A 16,116-nucleotide genomic window follows, 5' to 3' on the forward strand; every position below is an offset into this window, starting at 1 on the left:
AAACACAGCACAAAGGAAGGAAAAATATAATTTCTCACATCCATGGATCAACTTCACAACATTGTTGTAAAAATAATAATATGATTCATCCTGGACAACAGGACTGGAAACCTATCCCTTCCTTCTCCTTCTATGTAGGTTTGTGATAGATGTTAAAGATGTGCTAAAGAGATATTTTTCTGAATGCTCATAAACGGCTATGATTTTGCCAATGATCGAGCATATCAATAAACATTTTGTATTTCTTGTGGTTTTTATACAGAAGTCTTCAAATAGAGACAGTATGTAGTGGTCTATGTGGCTTTGTTCGTATTGACCCCTCCAGGGGCGTAAGCAGAACTTACCTTTGAGAAATAAACACAGGCAAGGGCATCAGAAGTATATTACACCTGTGGATACTTGGCTTGAGCTTATGATGTAGAAATTTTGATTTTTGAATAAATTCTGCAGTCGTTCTGACCCATGCTCTTGAATGATACTAGTGTTCGAACATCCTAGCTCGAACGGCACTTGGAATCTTTTCCTGGGAAATATTTAGTTGTTAACCTTCAAAAAACAAATTGATTGAAAAAATCATAGCAAAGAAGATAGTCTTCTTTGAAGGTTGAAATTGGTTAATTTCCCTAATCTATGATATAACTTTTTTAACTGCTCTAAACTAGCGATATATTGCTAACATTCTTTCCCTGGTGCTAAAACATAGATGGTGCTGCTGCGTGCACTTTTCTATAGTATTTTATTAAATTTTTATCATGTTAACTTTTTTTTGTTTTTTTTAATAAGTAGTATATTATCATTCTCAGAGCATCAAGGAGGTTTTTCTACTTTTCATGTATTTTCAAAGTTTTTGTTAGTTGCTATTGTCTCACCAGTAACTCTACCAGTGCCTCAACTAGGAAAGGAAGGTGGGGAGTGGTCCGGTGCACTGGTCCAGGGAGGGTGCCGGAATGACTTTATTTCAAAACAAAGTTGAGGGCGTTAAAATGGATATTTGCTCCACTCGACAGCAATTTTTTTTTTCAAGTTGGCTCTTTGAATACCGGCAATTTGGGTCTTATAGACACTAAACAGAGTGGTATATTGGAAATTTACATCCTTTTTTTTCAAAAAAAAATTTATAATTGTCTAGGAAGAGACTACAGGCCCCCGCCCCCCATCTGTTCATCAAAAAAATATCACCATTTGCTGAATATAAGGCTGTATACATAATAAAAAGAGGCTCAGGAGGCCCGTATATATTGCCATCTTGTGATTGCAGGTCTGTTTGGTTACGGATGTAAAATGATTGGAGGAATCAAGGAGCTTGGAAGAATTTAAGAAAATTTTCAAGGTTTTTTCACCCCAAATAAAAACAAAATGGTGCTTTTTTTTTTTGTCTCTTGTTCATGATAAGTAATTTTAATCACAATATTTGCATTGGGAAATGCCGTCATCTATTATTAAAAATAATCAAACTCTATTCATTTGTTCATTCTACATGAGGGTAGAGTTTGGAGGAGAAATAGTTCATGTTTCTCCTCGATGGGGTAGAGTGTCATAAAATATATTATTTTCTAAGAAACGCTTATTATTTCACAAAAGTATAATATATATCATTATTTATTGCTGCAAAGATGAAAGTATGATAAATAATTTTCTTACATGGGTGGAGATATGAGGGGGGGGGGGGGCCCAGCGGCAAAGGTGGAGTCGACTGATCTAATGTATATATTATTGACATCATCATCATGCCCCAAACTTCCAAGTCTATCTCCGCCTATGAAATTGAGTAGTGCATATAATGCAGTCGTTCTTGAACTGAGCGGTTCTTCGTTTTAAGGGGGAGCCGCGGACGAACATAAGTTATCATTGATATAGTGCGATTTTAAGGGTTTTTAAAATTTCCCTGATCCGTATTATAACTGCCACAATAAAAATCACGGAACCTTCTAGAAATAGCCACCTATTCTGAAGAATATTTTTTTCCCGATGGCATGAGCTGATATTTTCCTCCAACACAAAATAATAATTTAAAAAAACACGGACGAGATAAAAGCAAATAGTTTTCTGTTGTTTATGCTGTCTGTACGCTTAACTCTATAATATCTCGAAGGGAAAACATCTTCCTTTCTCTCCTCTTCTGTTATCAAACTTTAAACAACCACTGACAGTTGATTGACAGGATGTTATCAGAAGAAGAAACTTACAACATTATCTGACCTCTTCAATGCCGAAATGAGTGGGTTTAAAGAACCCGAGATATTGCGGGATTTCCAAAATAAAGTGGATCAAGTTAGACGAGATACATCGGGATTGCCATTGTAAGGATTAATGAGCACTAGCCCCATTCAGATCAAATGGTCCACATATTTTGAATTGTTTCCTTGATTAACCCTCTAGGCCAACTTTGCTCTCAGTGGCAATGACGAGATATCTCGCGTAGCCTGAAGTATTACGGCAATTACGAGATATGTCACCACCTAAGAACCCTTTTATGTCGGAAATGCCGATCCCCCCAGAGATCTATGTAAAGCATGCTTTTTTCCGCTAACATGTTTACCATTAAAAATTGTAATTCAATCATTTCAACCTGTCAAAGCATCTGCCAGTGGGCGAAGTCAGCTTTTGTTTAAAGTTTAATAACAGAAGAAGAGAAAGACTATTTTTCTTTTTTTCCCTTCTTCTCGGGTTAGCACAGGAATATGCGTATAGTATACCATGATTTGACTTCGCGGGCCACATCATACACCCATAGATGGAGATAGACTTGACAGTCTGGGGGTGGGGGGCACGATGATGTCAGTTTATATATACACATAAAGATCAAATCAGGTATCTTCGACCCGTTGCTCTCGGGTGTTCGATGCTAGTGTCCGATTTCGTGCTCTCGAGCATTTGATCAACATTCCAATTAAATACTTTGTACGAATTCCAAGAATTAAAACAATCCTGATTTCATGCATTCATATATGTCAAACTTGCCGTAAGGGTACTCTTTTTTTTATGATTGGTACAGGCAGCGCTTGCGACTATAGAAAAAAGTTGAAGACCTCTGCATTAAATCAGACTGCTCCGTCTTTGACGCTGGGGGGGGGGGGGGGCGCGTTCGCCCCCCGTTTCTCCTCCCATGCATACACTGGTTCAAGGGCCACATTTTATCCATGGGTTGGGCATATGTGGTGTGGTGTAAATTAGGCATTTCGAATCAAATTTCGTGAGACAGCGCTTATCTAGATCAGCGGTTCGCAACGTTTGATAGCCCTACGGCCCGATTTCATTTAATTCTGTAAGTGGAAGTCAAAAATACAGATCTAACGGGAAATGAATGGGGGAAAGGGAAATGGCCAATCACTCGCGTCTCGGTATTAATGATACCTGGGCCTCGGCCCAGCGGTTGCGAAAACACTGATCTAGATCGATCCGTGGTGTTCTTGCCAAGCTCATTCTGAAATTAAATTTTTTGAAATTCTGTAGCTTTTTAGGTTATATTTTTTTCTTGGGAGGGTTGACCTAGAACTCCTTAATGCACGTATATGAATGCGTCTTAGGTTGACCACGACATCGTAATTATCGTTGATATTAACACTCTCGGTGGTATTGAAGAGATCTCGCCTCCTTAAAATAATCGATAAGCTCATTTTAAGAATTGATAAGCTTAGATATTTTGTAAAGTTTATTTCGCAATGGAACACTTTCCCTTCACGGTTTACTTTGTATCGGCTGAAAATCGGGAGAAAGCCTACTTCATTTAAAAAGACATGCACTTTTGCAGGGCAGTACCATCTGAACACATGGGCCCATCGGAAACGGCCCGGGATCCTCAAGAAAAGAGGGACCCTACGCTTTTGAGGGGCCCCTCACAACCATGAGATCATGAAAATCACTTGGTCCGGGGGGAACCCATGATGCTCTTAAGACCGTCCTGTTGCAGGGAGGTATACATACGGGGGCCTTAGCTTTTGGCAACAGATTTTGGATCTCTATTCGACGAATCGACGATAAATCTGGTAACTGTTTCTTAACCTAACCGCACGTTAGAAAAAGGAAGAGAATGGGGAAGAAGGAAAAAATGTGTGTGTGCAGTGAAACCTCGATATAATCTGCGGAGCGAGAAAAAATATCGTTTTCGTATCGTTTCTCTTTTCATTCTCACCCTATGTGCTCTTACATGTACATAAAAGAAAGATACATTATAATCGGGGGGGGGGGGGGTCACTAACAGGCATAGGCGTACGCAGCATTTTCTCGGGAGGGGGGGGGGTTTAATTTTTTTTCCTTCTCAAGGGGAGGGGGTTTACGTTTTTTCTTGCAAAATAACACTAATCTCGGCTTGGCGGGGGGTACCCCCCCCCCCTGCGTACGCCAATGCTAACAGGAATGTAGAAAAAAATGGGGGCCACAATTTTAGTTCACAGGGTTACCATAAAGCTTCGCGATGATGAGGAGATAGGAAAGAAAACAAAAAGAACAGGATTGAATTCATTCCACTGGCATTTGGTCGAAATATTTCGTGTGTGATCGGAAATGGGTTAATAATGATGATTTTTATAATTTCACGTCGAGGCGTTCTTGATGCAATTCAAATTGTGCCTTTTTGTGTTATGTTCAGAATAGTCAGTTTCCATACCGACGCAGCGTTACGTTATATATTCCCGCTTATTCTTTTCACACACTTCCCACTCGCTCTTCATTTTCTGAGTTTACTGCTTCGCTGCCGGTGAAAATACGAGATAGCTGTAAGTGGTAAGAAAATGTAAGTGATGCACACCGATCTTTTTTTTCCATAATTTCAATGTGGATTAACGATTTCATTAAATGCCAATTTCTCCCTGATACGGTCACAACATAGTTATATTCAAGGTATTAATATAAATCGCATCATTTAATGATATCGTAATCAGTTCAGTCATGATTGAATCTTTCTTTCTAACCCCCCCCCCCCTTCCGGGTTAGTTAAATATTTTGCAGAGTAAAATTACGAAGTCAAGATTGGAACAGTTGAATAATCGTTGATATCGATTACAACTGTGATAACAAGTTTGATTTGGTCCGATAAAGAGCCTGAGCCGAGTAGGGTTGGAAAGAAAAAGGAAGTTTGATTCTCGGTAATTACATGATGTGTTGTTAAGTACTCGTTTAAATTTTTTTTTATGTACAAATCAATGAAATCTCTCCAGAAACAACCAATGTTTTATGAGGGGATATAAAGCCCGTTGTTTTAGCTCTTCTGCGGCTCTATCGAGATATTTATTCAGAGGAAATGGTTTCAGCATCTTTTATTTTAATACAATTGTTCTACTGTATTTTATTCCAATGGTTGACTGGAGAGCTGTATTCACTCACATTTTTGGCCACATGGACTTTTTTTTTAAAATCAAAATGATTCGAATTTTCAACGAAGTTAACTTGAATTCAGTATTTTAGCTGAAATTATGATTCAAAAAAGGGTCAGCATAACTGCGTGACTATAAATGTTAATATTTAACTCATATATATTTGTCATGTTTCGACATTTTTTTTCATGGATTTCATTTTAATTAACCGCAGACTCGCTGTAGAGTTTAGCCCTCTTTTATTACCCATCAACTGTCACTTTCTTGGTGGAGACTGTACATTGTAATCTTACTTGCAATCGGAAGTTTTGCCAGCATTCCGCAACTTTTTTGGCAACCGTTGGCAGTGATATTTCCCCGTATTTCAGCAATAATGCAGCTCCTCCTCCTACATAGAGACGGTAGTAGTCTAGGAGAATATTTCTCAACCGCCGGGCTGTGTCCCGGTAAGACCCCTTCATATATGCAGTGTATTAAGGAGTTCTATGTCCCGGTACTGAGGCTCTGACGTCAGTCAAATCGTTCTGTGAGTGGTTAACTGGTTCATTTTTACCCAATTATTTCCCCATTCTAGTGTATGAATAGGCCCTCCACTCAGAGAATGGCACAGAGCCACAGTGCCATTTTTCTACAAAATTTTAACCAATTGTGAAATTCAGTACGGTTCCAAATCTACTGAAAAAAAACAAAAAAAAAAAAAACACCACCGAAACACTCCATTTCTGTCCCGATGAACCGTTCTATGGTTATTCACCTTCAGAGTTGAGTCGTCGTTTTCCGGACATCGTCTGTATTCAAAGTAACAAAGTTGGTTCCATTTCGGTGATGAATATTTTACTGTTGTTTTTGATAGTTTCCAAACATGCCGAGAGACCGATCGGAGGCGTTGAACACGCTCAGCGACATGATGGAGAAGCCGATCACCCACTACACGTGGGAACAGTGGGTGAGAAGCAACAGGAATATGGAGAAGGTGTCGGACACGAGGAATTATGTCTCCAACGAAGTGCGCCAAACTGCTGAGCAGATGCGGAATTCCACCAACAACACCGTTCGGTGGCAACTCGAGGTAAAATATTGCCAAAAAAAAAATTTTACTTATTTTGTATGTCCTTTCCTCTGTACATAATAGACAATTTCAACATTGCTTCTGATTCTAAAATCTGTTCGCAGGATAGATATTGATTTAATTTCCCCATAAGGCCGTGCACATAGCGGGGTGACCAAGAGGTACGGGAGTGTATAATAAAGACTAGTGACGAAATGTATTGTTTTGCTTGCTCGAGAAGCGAGGCGAAAGAAAGAAAGGGGGCCACTTCCTTGCTTTCACCTCGATTTGTTGATTTTCGCAACCCCCGGGGTGGGGGGTTGGAAGGAAAAAATACAGAAAAGAATTTATGGTTTGACCGCCTCTGATGATCTATAGAAAGTTTTCCCCTCCCTTCTTCCATTCTGCTAATTTTCTTGACCGCTCATTCCTCAAATTTGCCGAATCTCTCTTTTTTCTCTCCCCCCCATGTAAATACGCTTTTGCGTGAGTTTGGATGAGAAAACAATGAACTTATTGGTTTTTACATTATTATATATGCCGAATATTATTGTGCTAAGGGCTCCGCCGAGATGGACTCTCATCGTGAGGACACATTTTCGAACCTCGCAGGCGACATAGTAGTTGTTCGGTTAAAATTGGTTTTCTAGCTTCTAAGTATGTCTTTTTTAATTTGTCTATATTTTTTTAATTTGAAAGAGTCTCTCCACAGAGAGCAGCCAGACCTTCAACACTATACTTCTCACATAAAACAATAGAATTCAGACGTCTCTAACTTCCTACATGGGAGAAAGATGGCGACATTTCTCGAACACGAAACGCGCATAGTTGACATCATCTAACGTGCATCAATTCGCCAGAAATTCTCCGGAGATTGAATGTTTACGCAGATTAATTTGTGCGGGAAAAGAATTTGACGATTTCACAATTTCAAAATCTTGTTGTTTCCGTTCTTAGGAAACAAACAATCGCATGAAAGATCGCTTATTAGAGGTTGAGCAGTGGTACAAAAACTTGGAGCGGACTCTGGAGGACTTGAAGGACCAAACTCAACGGATGAGCCACGCCAAAGTCGCTCTGGAGAGTTCGTTGGCCGATTTGCTTCTGTTGAAAGAGGCTGCCGAAGAAGTTATCACGATCAGAGAGAGGCGCAGGGAGGTGGATTTGGCCGAGGACGAACCTTACAGAGAAATACACAACGTAAGTCTTCAATCTTTCTTTCGCAAAAAACATAGATTTTATCAAATATGAGTGTTATAAGTTCTTCTCGAAAAGGCAAAGGATTCCACACTCGGCAATTTTCTGTAGCTGAAGAACGAGTCTTAAATTCTAGTCAGACAAGGTCGGACTAAGATCTCAGTCTCCCGCTTGCGATGTGTTGAAAATAGCCCATCACATAAAACCTCTCCTTAGAGGGTAGGCAAACCTCCAATACTATATTTACAATATCACAACAATTCAGGCTCAACATTTTCGAATTTAAAAATGTTGTCGGGCAGATGGCAGCACTAAAACACATTTACACATGTAATCCTGACAATATTCATACATTAGGGCCACACATACGCTCGCAACACATATTCCGGTTTGTACCAATATGTTGGAAATTCCCCTAGAGGAATGTTTATGGTACGGTTCAAATAATAATAATAATAGTGCCATCCGCGCGAAGTTGCAGCCAATTTTGAAAAACAAAAACAAAAAAACCTGGGGTTTCCTTTATATGTTATTCATTTCACATGTTATCGAAAAATTTCAAATTTCAACTTACTTCATTTTTTCTATCTATCACTGTTTTTGATTAGGTTTAGCCATCTTTTTGAAACACCCCTGTATACAGGCTGCCCTAAATTTTGTTTTGCGCAGCAGATATCTCTGCAACGTTTGATTTTAAAAACGAACTTTAAATTTTTCAATCGCAAAATTTGTTTGAAGGATAGTAATTTATACATTAAAAAAAAAAATAAATAAAGAAATTAACTTTTTATACAGTCCCCGTGTGCTAAAAATTCCAACTACAGAAATGAAGATTTTGCTCTGAAAAGCCACTTGAAAAAAATTTCATATTTTTAAATGCAATATTTATTGAGACATTGAATATAGAGGTTGTGTGTGTTCTGTAAGTGCTTATTCGGCTTTTATCTCATTAACCGCTCGTCGTAGAGGTATGGTTTCAATTTAAAAATGCTAAAAATGTGTGTTCAAAAACCACCCTGTACCAGTTTCAGACTGGAAATACAGTGTGTCACAAAATAAAGGATCTAAATTTTTCATACGGTTTCCCTCTATCCTCTAACTTCCAGCTAGAAAGTTGTTACCCTGTCTCGCCTCTGAGGCCAACCAAAAAAAGTTCCACATTTCTAAATGCAATGTTCGCTAAGATATTTGAATCGAAAAATCGGAGAAAAGGTGGTAAAGAACGGGATAAATGGGGGAGAAAAGTAGCGTTGTCCGTTAGTTTTTGCTGTTCTTTCCCAATTTTTTTCTTCGATTTCAAATATGTCAGTGAATATTGAAATTAAAAACATCAGAAAAAACAGGACAACTACTTTCTAATTGGCAGTTAGAACACCGGGGAACCGTATAAAAATTTAGATTTTTTATTTTGTGGCACACTGTATTTGCACTCTCAAAACTGGTACAGGGTAATTTTTGAACGCCCTTTCAGCATTCGTTTAAATTGGAACAATTTCTCTGAGACAGATAGACGGCTAATAAGATAAAGGTCGCATTAGCACTTGCAAGATACCCTGTACAAAATCACTAAGTTTTTGGCAATTTATCATTGCCTTCGAAAGTTGTTTTGGGGCTCAAAAGTTTCGTATTGATTGAACGTTTCGTAATTTGTGAACCACAAATCTGTTCTGAATTCTGAAACTTCAGACAAATATATAAAACGTTAATATATTACGTCTAAAAATAAATGCAATTTTTTTTAGATGTCTTCTCAGATCCGCATTTATATTTCACAAACACACATTGTCTATATAAGTTAATTTTTCTTTTTTTTCGTGTATACGTCCTCTCGGGGAATTTAAGACATTTTGAGTCACATTTTTTGCCCGTCATTTTAAAAGAAAAAATTCTAATCGAACGTAACGTCGACGGTTGCAGAGATATCCGTTATGAAAACAATATTTGTTACAGCTTGTGTATAAGGTTATGAAAAATAAATACACTATGGAAATTTTAGAGCGATAATTAAAAATGGAACTGAACACTTCCCTGTGAAAACAGTTTTCATCAGCATTGCACTGCTCCAGAAAAAAAATTGTTAAAATTATAGTAAAGGTCGAAACTTGGAAAAAACTAAAAAGAGAGTCGAAAATTATATGCAAAAACTTTATTTCAATCAAAAGAGACATCGTTTGGGATGTCAGTGATAGAGACAAGCCATAAATAACTATTTGTGTAACCGTCTTTGAATCATGTTTGATGACTGCTATAAGATTATATTTCTTTTTGACGTACTGCATACCATTTCTATACCCTTCATGAGTAAAAATACAACACAAGAGTGCTCTACAGCAGTGTTTCTCAACCGCCAGGCCCTGATATAAATACCGGACTCCGAGTGATTGACATTTTTTTTTCTCCCATTAATTTTCCGTTAGCCCATATGGACCAGCCGTATGGACTGGGCCTTCTCCTTACAAAAATGGATGAAACCGGGCAATGGGCTTCCAAAGGTTAAGAACCACTGCTTTACAGGACTAAGAAAAAGGACTTCTCAATGACCACTCGAGAGTTTCCTCCTGAATTGGCTTCAAACCAACACCTTTTAGACTTTGAGACATGTGTGGGAGCATTGTCCCGCTGGAACAAAAACTGTCTAAAAGTTATGAGATGTGCCTCAGAAAATATATATTCTGCCAAAACTGTCTCTATGCTCCTACATTCTCAAGATATGGCTCTGTCACTCCATAGATCAGTAATATTTAAAACCATTCAGTCCATCTAAATTGCTTCCGATGAAAGAATCCGCTCCGCTCCGCAAAGAAATTTGGCTCCGAAAAATACGTGCAGTTTGGCCAATTCACATCGCTTATCTCTGTGCTGTTTTATGAGGGAAAGTTGTACTTCTCGGTTTTGCATACCTGACATTTGAATTTTTTTTATCACATTAGGCACAGTGTGACGTGTGTAAGGCAAGTTTTCCAAATTACGTAGAGAATTTTTTTTTTTCATGTAAAAATTGTGAATAATCGTCTTTTTTTGACGAATGGTAAGAGAAAGAAGCCTTCTTGTGCAAGCTTTCTGTCCATAATTCTCGGGCCCATTTATGAAACTGTAACCAACAGTTTTCAACTTTTACATTCTTCTCACAATTTCTTGACCAGATATCACGTTTTCTCTGAGAGCACAAGCTTTTCGTCCGTTCAATTTCCAATAATTATGTTGTCTTTAGTATCTTCACACTTTCAGAAAAAAATTTGATTTCACAGTGCATGACTGATCAAAACAGTCTCGACTTTTATGACAACATTTCTTTCCCCGAAGTCAGAAAACACACGTGTCCTTACACTTTTCCTTGGGTTTTGACCTTCACTATAATTAACAATTTTCACTAATAAACATTTTTTTTCTGGAGCAGTGCAGCACTCATCAAAATTATTTTCACTGAAAAATTTTTAGTTCCACTTATCACTCCGAAATTTTCATGTATTTACATCCACAAGTTTTCGGGACATGACGCTAATTATTTCGGATAAGGTCCCTTAAACTTTTATCCACCACCTTATGATGTCATCTCATTCCCCCATAGGAGAGGAAGCTCATAAAAGCAGTGGAAAGCCTTTTCCGGACTTTGGCTCAAACATGTTTCACAGACTTGCTGGCGTTGAAAGAGCAAAGGGATAAGTTAGCTGCCGATCTGAAACGAAAATCGAGGACCATGGAAATCGATAACTACAAGTTATCCCTCACTCCGAACTCGATCGGCTGCATAAGCTACAAGCCGGGTCCTCTCGAACTTCCATTCGTACCAGTGAGCATGGAGACCTGGCTGAACCACTGCACCAAACTGAAGAAAGACACCGAAAACTTGCTGACGAGTGTCATGCGTCAGACCAATGACGTTTGGGGACTGTTGCACACCAAGCTGGACGACATCAAGAAACAGCGTGAACTTACCGAGAGGGCTCTCAGGACAAGGCTCCTAGAGACGATCCAGACCAGGGACAGATTGGGGATCCAGAGGAAGCAGCTCATGGACGAGCGCGACAAGCTGGGCAAAGAGATCAGAGACATGGAGAAGGAGATAGCCGAGAAGATCGGCCACATCAAACTGGTTCACACGAGGTTCGAGAATAGGAAATGGAGGCCCGGCATGGAGTTGTGCCACGACGTCACTCAGAAAAGCCTCAAGAAAGAACTCGACCACGTGACCAAGTCTAAAGATTTGCTGGAGGAGCATCTGCGGGACGTCAAGTAAGTTTGGACATTTTTCGAATTCCAACATCAGAATGTTCTGAGGGTAAATTGCTTCGTCTTTTATACGGGAATGATTTGCATATTATGAGTGACCAGATTTTGGTAGCGTGACCAGATTTCAATAAGACAAAACCGTGACATAGCCAGTTCTCGCCGTATATAGCTAATTTTTGTCAAATATAGCCTATTTGCGACCAGTATTGTTTGATAGCGCCTGGGTGGCTTGGTTGTAAGATGCTCGTCGCCCCAGGTTCGAACTGGGGCGAGAATATATATTTATAACAAGATATTTTTCCCCAACCAACTTGAAGCGACTGCCGATAGATAGCGCTTTCATTTCCAACCCAACTTGTTAATGGCAGTAAATTGCAATATAGTGACATGGTCGGAGTTGGCGTTTGGTGAAGTAGTATCGTACGATGCAGTACCACATTAGGCTCTCCCACGACAATTCAAAAGTTAGCCAGGACGCCGGATTAGGTGGGGTTGGCAGGGCCTGTTCCAACATAAGGGAGTGTCTAAGCAAAATAGAAATTAGGGCCCCCCTCGCTACGCCCTACTGCGGGATTTGGTAAGCACCCGTACAAGTACTTTGACATATGGCTTTAACTGAAATAATCATGATGTTAATCATTGAATCATAGGGTGCTCATCTGAGTTGACGGTGAATATCTCCTGAGTGAGAAATCAAGCATCTATCCTCAATGATTTCAGTGAGCACTATGACCCACTACAAGAGCAGGGCTGTCAGGGCTCTAGCACGGGAGCCCGGGAGAGAAACCTCGTTGGTTTTTTTTTTTACACTATAAGTTCACTATAGAGGACACCCTCACTGAAGGTCTCAGCCTTGAGGGGCCTAGCTTCAGGATGGATAGGAGGGGGTGTGATGAGCACCGAGATGCTCGCGGTAAGGAAAAAAATTATTCTTACATGAAAAAATGTGCACTTTACCTTTTTTTTCCCAGATGGGGGGGGAAATACATTCCTTTTTATTTCACCTTCACACATCTGTTTCTCTGCTTACAGGATTTCGATATCTGTGAGCGGAATGACAAAATAACGTGCATTTTTATACAATATTGGGGGGGGGGGGAATTTTTTTCTGTGCAGCAAACACTCTATGTATATGGAAGTAAAGTATATTCTCAGTTATATTTTCAGACTCTAAGCGCCCAGATTTTGTAAAGTTCTTCACCATGAAAAAATGGTGCCTTTCTCAGGCACTTTCGTTCGTAACCACTAAACGGGTAGAATAAAATTTCAACAGCAATAATATGCCTTCTAGAAAATATTGAAAACCATTATACAGTACAGTATTATACAGGGTGATTGTAAAAAAACTATCCCGACATATGGGCCCCTAACTGTCATACCATTCACAGAAACTGAATGAAATTTTGGCATAAGGTATTTTGATGTATGCGCTCAAGAATGATATGGAAAACAACAGTGTCACTCTAACAGTTACGGTTACAGTGAGGAAATTTCGAAAATATCAAATGGCAACACCAAGTTTTTTGTATTGGAATGCGATCTCCATACTGAAAAACACTAAATAGCGTTGGAATGGCACCTGTAGCACGAAAATGCCCGGAGCTAGACAAGTAAAAAGGACTTTGCCGTGCACCAGAGCATTAATGTTCGTTTCATTCGTCACACCGTTTCTTCGGCTGAGATCCCAGCCTGATTAGTCCTCCACAAGGTCATGTGGAAAATTTGTGAAACACAATAAAATGCTTTATTTTATGATGTTCTCTGTCCTTATTGGTTGTCCTCACTTTTAGCCTATCTACCGCCGGGGATTTTCATGCTACAGTTGCCGTTCGAACACTGTTTAGGGTTTTTCACAATGGAGATTACATTCCAATACAAAAAACTTGGTGTTGCCATTTGGTATTTTCGAAATTTCCTCACTGTAACCGTAACTGTTAGAGTGACACTGTTGTTTTCCATATCATTCTTGAGCGCATACATCAAAATACCTTATGCCAAAATTTCATTCAGTTTCTGTGAATGGTATGATAGTTAGGGGCCCATATGTCGGGATAGTTTTTTTTATAATCACCCCGTACATAATATTACACGCGTGAGAAAGATATCGATGAAATAGAATCCCTTACGCCACCTATCAAATAAAAATGTTATCATTTTTTGACTGAAATCAGCAACCGGATTTTGATTAAAATCCGGTTGCTAATTTCAATCGAAGAATTGTTACAGTTTCATTTGATAGGTGGCGGAAGGGGTTCTAGTTCATTGATGTCCGTGCCACATGTAATACAGGGTGATTCTAAATTCATGGCACAAGCTCTAAGAGGTGATACCTAAATAAGCATTTTTTATTATTGCACGGGCGGTCGAGGGTGTTTTTGGAGAGTGCGTAACAACAGCATTTCACTAAAAACAAATATATTTTTCCGACGGATTTGCTGCGATATGTGCCACCAACCATTCAAGGGTGCATATGCATCTTCGTATTGTATTGGAGTTAATTTTTTATTGGTGCAAGGACCATCAAGGTTATGCTGCGCGAAACAATGATCAAGCGGTACAATGACTGGTGGTAGAATTTGAGTTACCCAAGGTGCACCATGAGAAGACCTACCACATTACATTACCCTGCACCCTGGTCACGAACAGTGGCGTACGCAAGATCGACCTTTTTGATCGAGGGGTCACATTGAGTTCGGGAAGCAAAAGGAATCTCTCCCAGAGAAATTTTGAGCTACTAACCTTCAAAAAGCATTTTAAATTATCAGAAATTAATAAAGATAACGTACAGTACAAAGGTGTTTTCTTTTGATATTTTAATTTTTTTTAAATATTTTAAATATTCTAAAATATTTAAAAATATTTTTAATTTTTGATCGTCTTGGGGAGGTACGGGGCCCACCCCATGTTCTCACCTGCGTACGTCTCTGGTCACAAACGTATGAACTCAGGGATGCGTCACTTCGCAAGAAAATTTCGCAGCACTGTATAAATGAAAATGTAGGAAATCTTTTTATGCTCGCAACATAACAACATGTAAACAACATCACGCGGAGAGTCACGATTTTAAAAACTAGGAAATGAGGAGAGAAATTCTTGGATTTTCAATAAGTAAATGTTGTCTTTGGATTCGGAATAAATATTAATTTTTATATTTTTATGTTTTCTCATAAAAGTGCACAAAAGCGCATTTGTGATACTTCATTGAACAAGGTTGCTCTTCAAATTATTTTTAGTAAATGTTATGTACAATTTTAATGCGTTATATCAGTGGTTCCCCAAGTGGGCAATATCGCCCTCTGGGGGGCGATGGAATGGTCCAAGGGGCCGGTAGAAGCTATGGGTTTAGTATAGGTTCCTATGGGCTAACGTGAGTTTTGGGCTATGGGAATAAAAATTTTCCAAAGAAGGGGGGGGCGATGAAATAAAAAGTTTGGGAGACTATGCGTTATATGTGCTAAATAGCTCACTTAAATCCTTTGAAGGGCAGACATTTTTCCAAAACCCATTGGGAAAAAAGGCAAACAGGTGCGCCTTCCCTCAAAGAAGAGATTTGATATAGTATTTACTCTCATCAGGGACGTTTTGTTTAGGAAATTCTCTCTCGACATCTTAAATCATCAACGTTACCCTCAAAGGGGTCGTTAGCAACACTTTGGGAACCACTGTGTCAAGGTAATAGAGGTGAAGAAAGAAAACTCTTTTCAAATAGTTGTATCTCAAGGTCAGCAAAGTATTATTCGCTCAGGCGACAAGGATTTCTAGGACCGGCCCTGCCTGGATGTAGGTGTAATTTATCCGAATAATTTAGAATTTTCAATGAAGTGTTTTTCTCGGATAATTACAATTCCCCCCTCCCCCCCCTTCACCAGGAACAACTTCAATTGCGTCTGCCAGCAGCTGCACGCCGTGGAGGACGATCTGGAGAGGAAAGAAAGGTCCCTAGCCCTGGAGAACGCTTGCCTCGAGTCTCACACGAATCCTCCTAAACCACCGTACCAGCAACCGTTAAGTTGGAGGGTTCCGGCCACTTCTCTAGAATTCACGGCTAATGTTGACCCGGACTCCATTCGACGAGGAGATGTCGTCCTGGAAGGGAGGTCTCGACGCTCGTCCGGGGAAGATACTTCGCGTCCTAAAATGACGGACGCGGCTGTGATGGCGTGTCCTGATGGAGACTGTCACCATGCGAATAATCTCTGATGTGAAGTCATTTGAAAACCATTGCCATCTATCGCTGAATTTGAAATCATTTTTTGGAATTTCGCTGGGAAAAATAAATTGCTACTGATTTTTTTTTTTTTTTTTGCGATTGTCATAAAAGATTGATTC

General features: G+C 39.4%; 1 protein-coding gene across 1 annotated transcript; it reads left to right on the plus strand.

Annotated features, from left to right (window-relative positions):
* The first annotated feature begins 6,087 nt into the window (after nucleotides 1–6,087).
* LOC149083102 (tektin-2-like) lies at nucleotides 6,088–16,116 on the plus strand. Its single transcript, XM_089236919.1, has 4 exons — nucleotides 6,088–6,381; nucleotides 7,318–7,560; nucleotides 11,126–11,790; nucleotides 15,657–16,116. The coding sequence occupies exons 1-4, from the start codon at nucleotides 6,175–6,177 to the stop codon at nucleotides 15,985–15,987; spliced, it is 1,446 nt and encodes a 481-aa protein (XP_089093045.1). The 5' UTR covers nucleotides 6,088–6,174; the 3' UTR covers nucleotides 15,988–16,116.

Source organism: Pholcus phalangioides, unplaced genomic scaffold (genome assembly GCF_987345545.1).
Source record: "Pholcus phalangioides strain wild (caught in Gottingen) unplaced genomic scaffold, Ppha-v1.0 ptg000009l_1, whole genome shotgun sequence".
In the NCBI taxonomy this organism is placed as follows: domain Eukaryota; kingdom Metazoa; phylum Arthropoda; class Arachnida; order Araneae; family Pholcidae; genus Pholcus; species Pholcus phalangioides.

Bases quoted from the DNA above. Each gene is read 5' to 3' on its own strand.
- LOC149083102 (XM_089236919.1), top strand. From the start codon at position 6,175: ATGCCGAGAGACCGATCGGAGGCGTTGAACACGCTCAGCGACATGATG. The intron at 7,561-11,125 runs GTAAGTCTTCAA...ATTCCCCCATAG, and splicing joins CTTACAGAGAAATACACAAC to GAGAGGAAGCTCATAAAAGC. The intron at 11,791-15,656 runs GTAAGTTTGGAC...CCCCTTCACCAG, and splicing joins GAGCATCTGCGGGACGTCAA to GAACAACTTCAATTGCGTCT.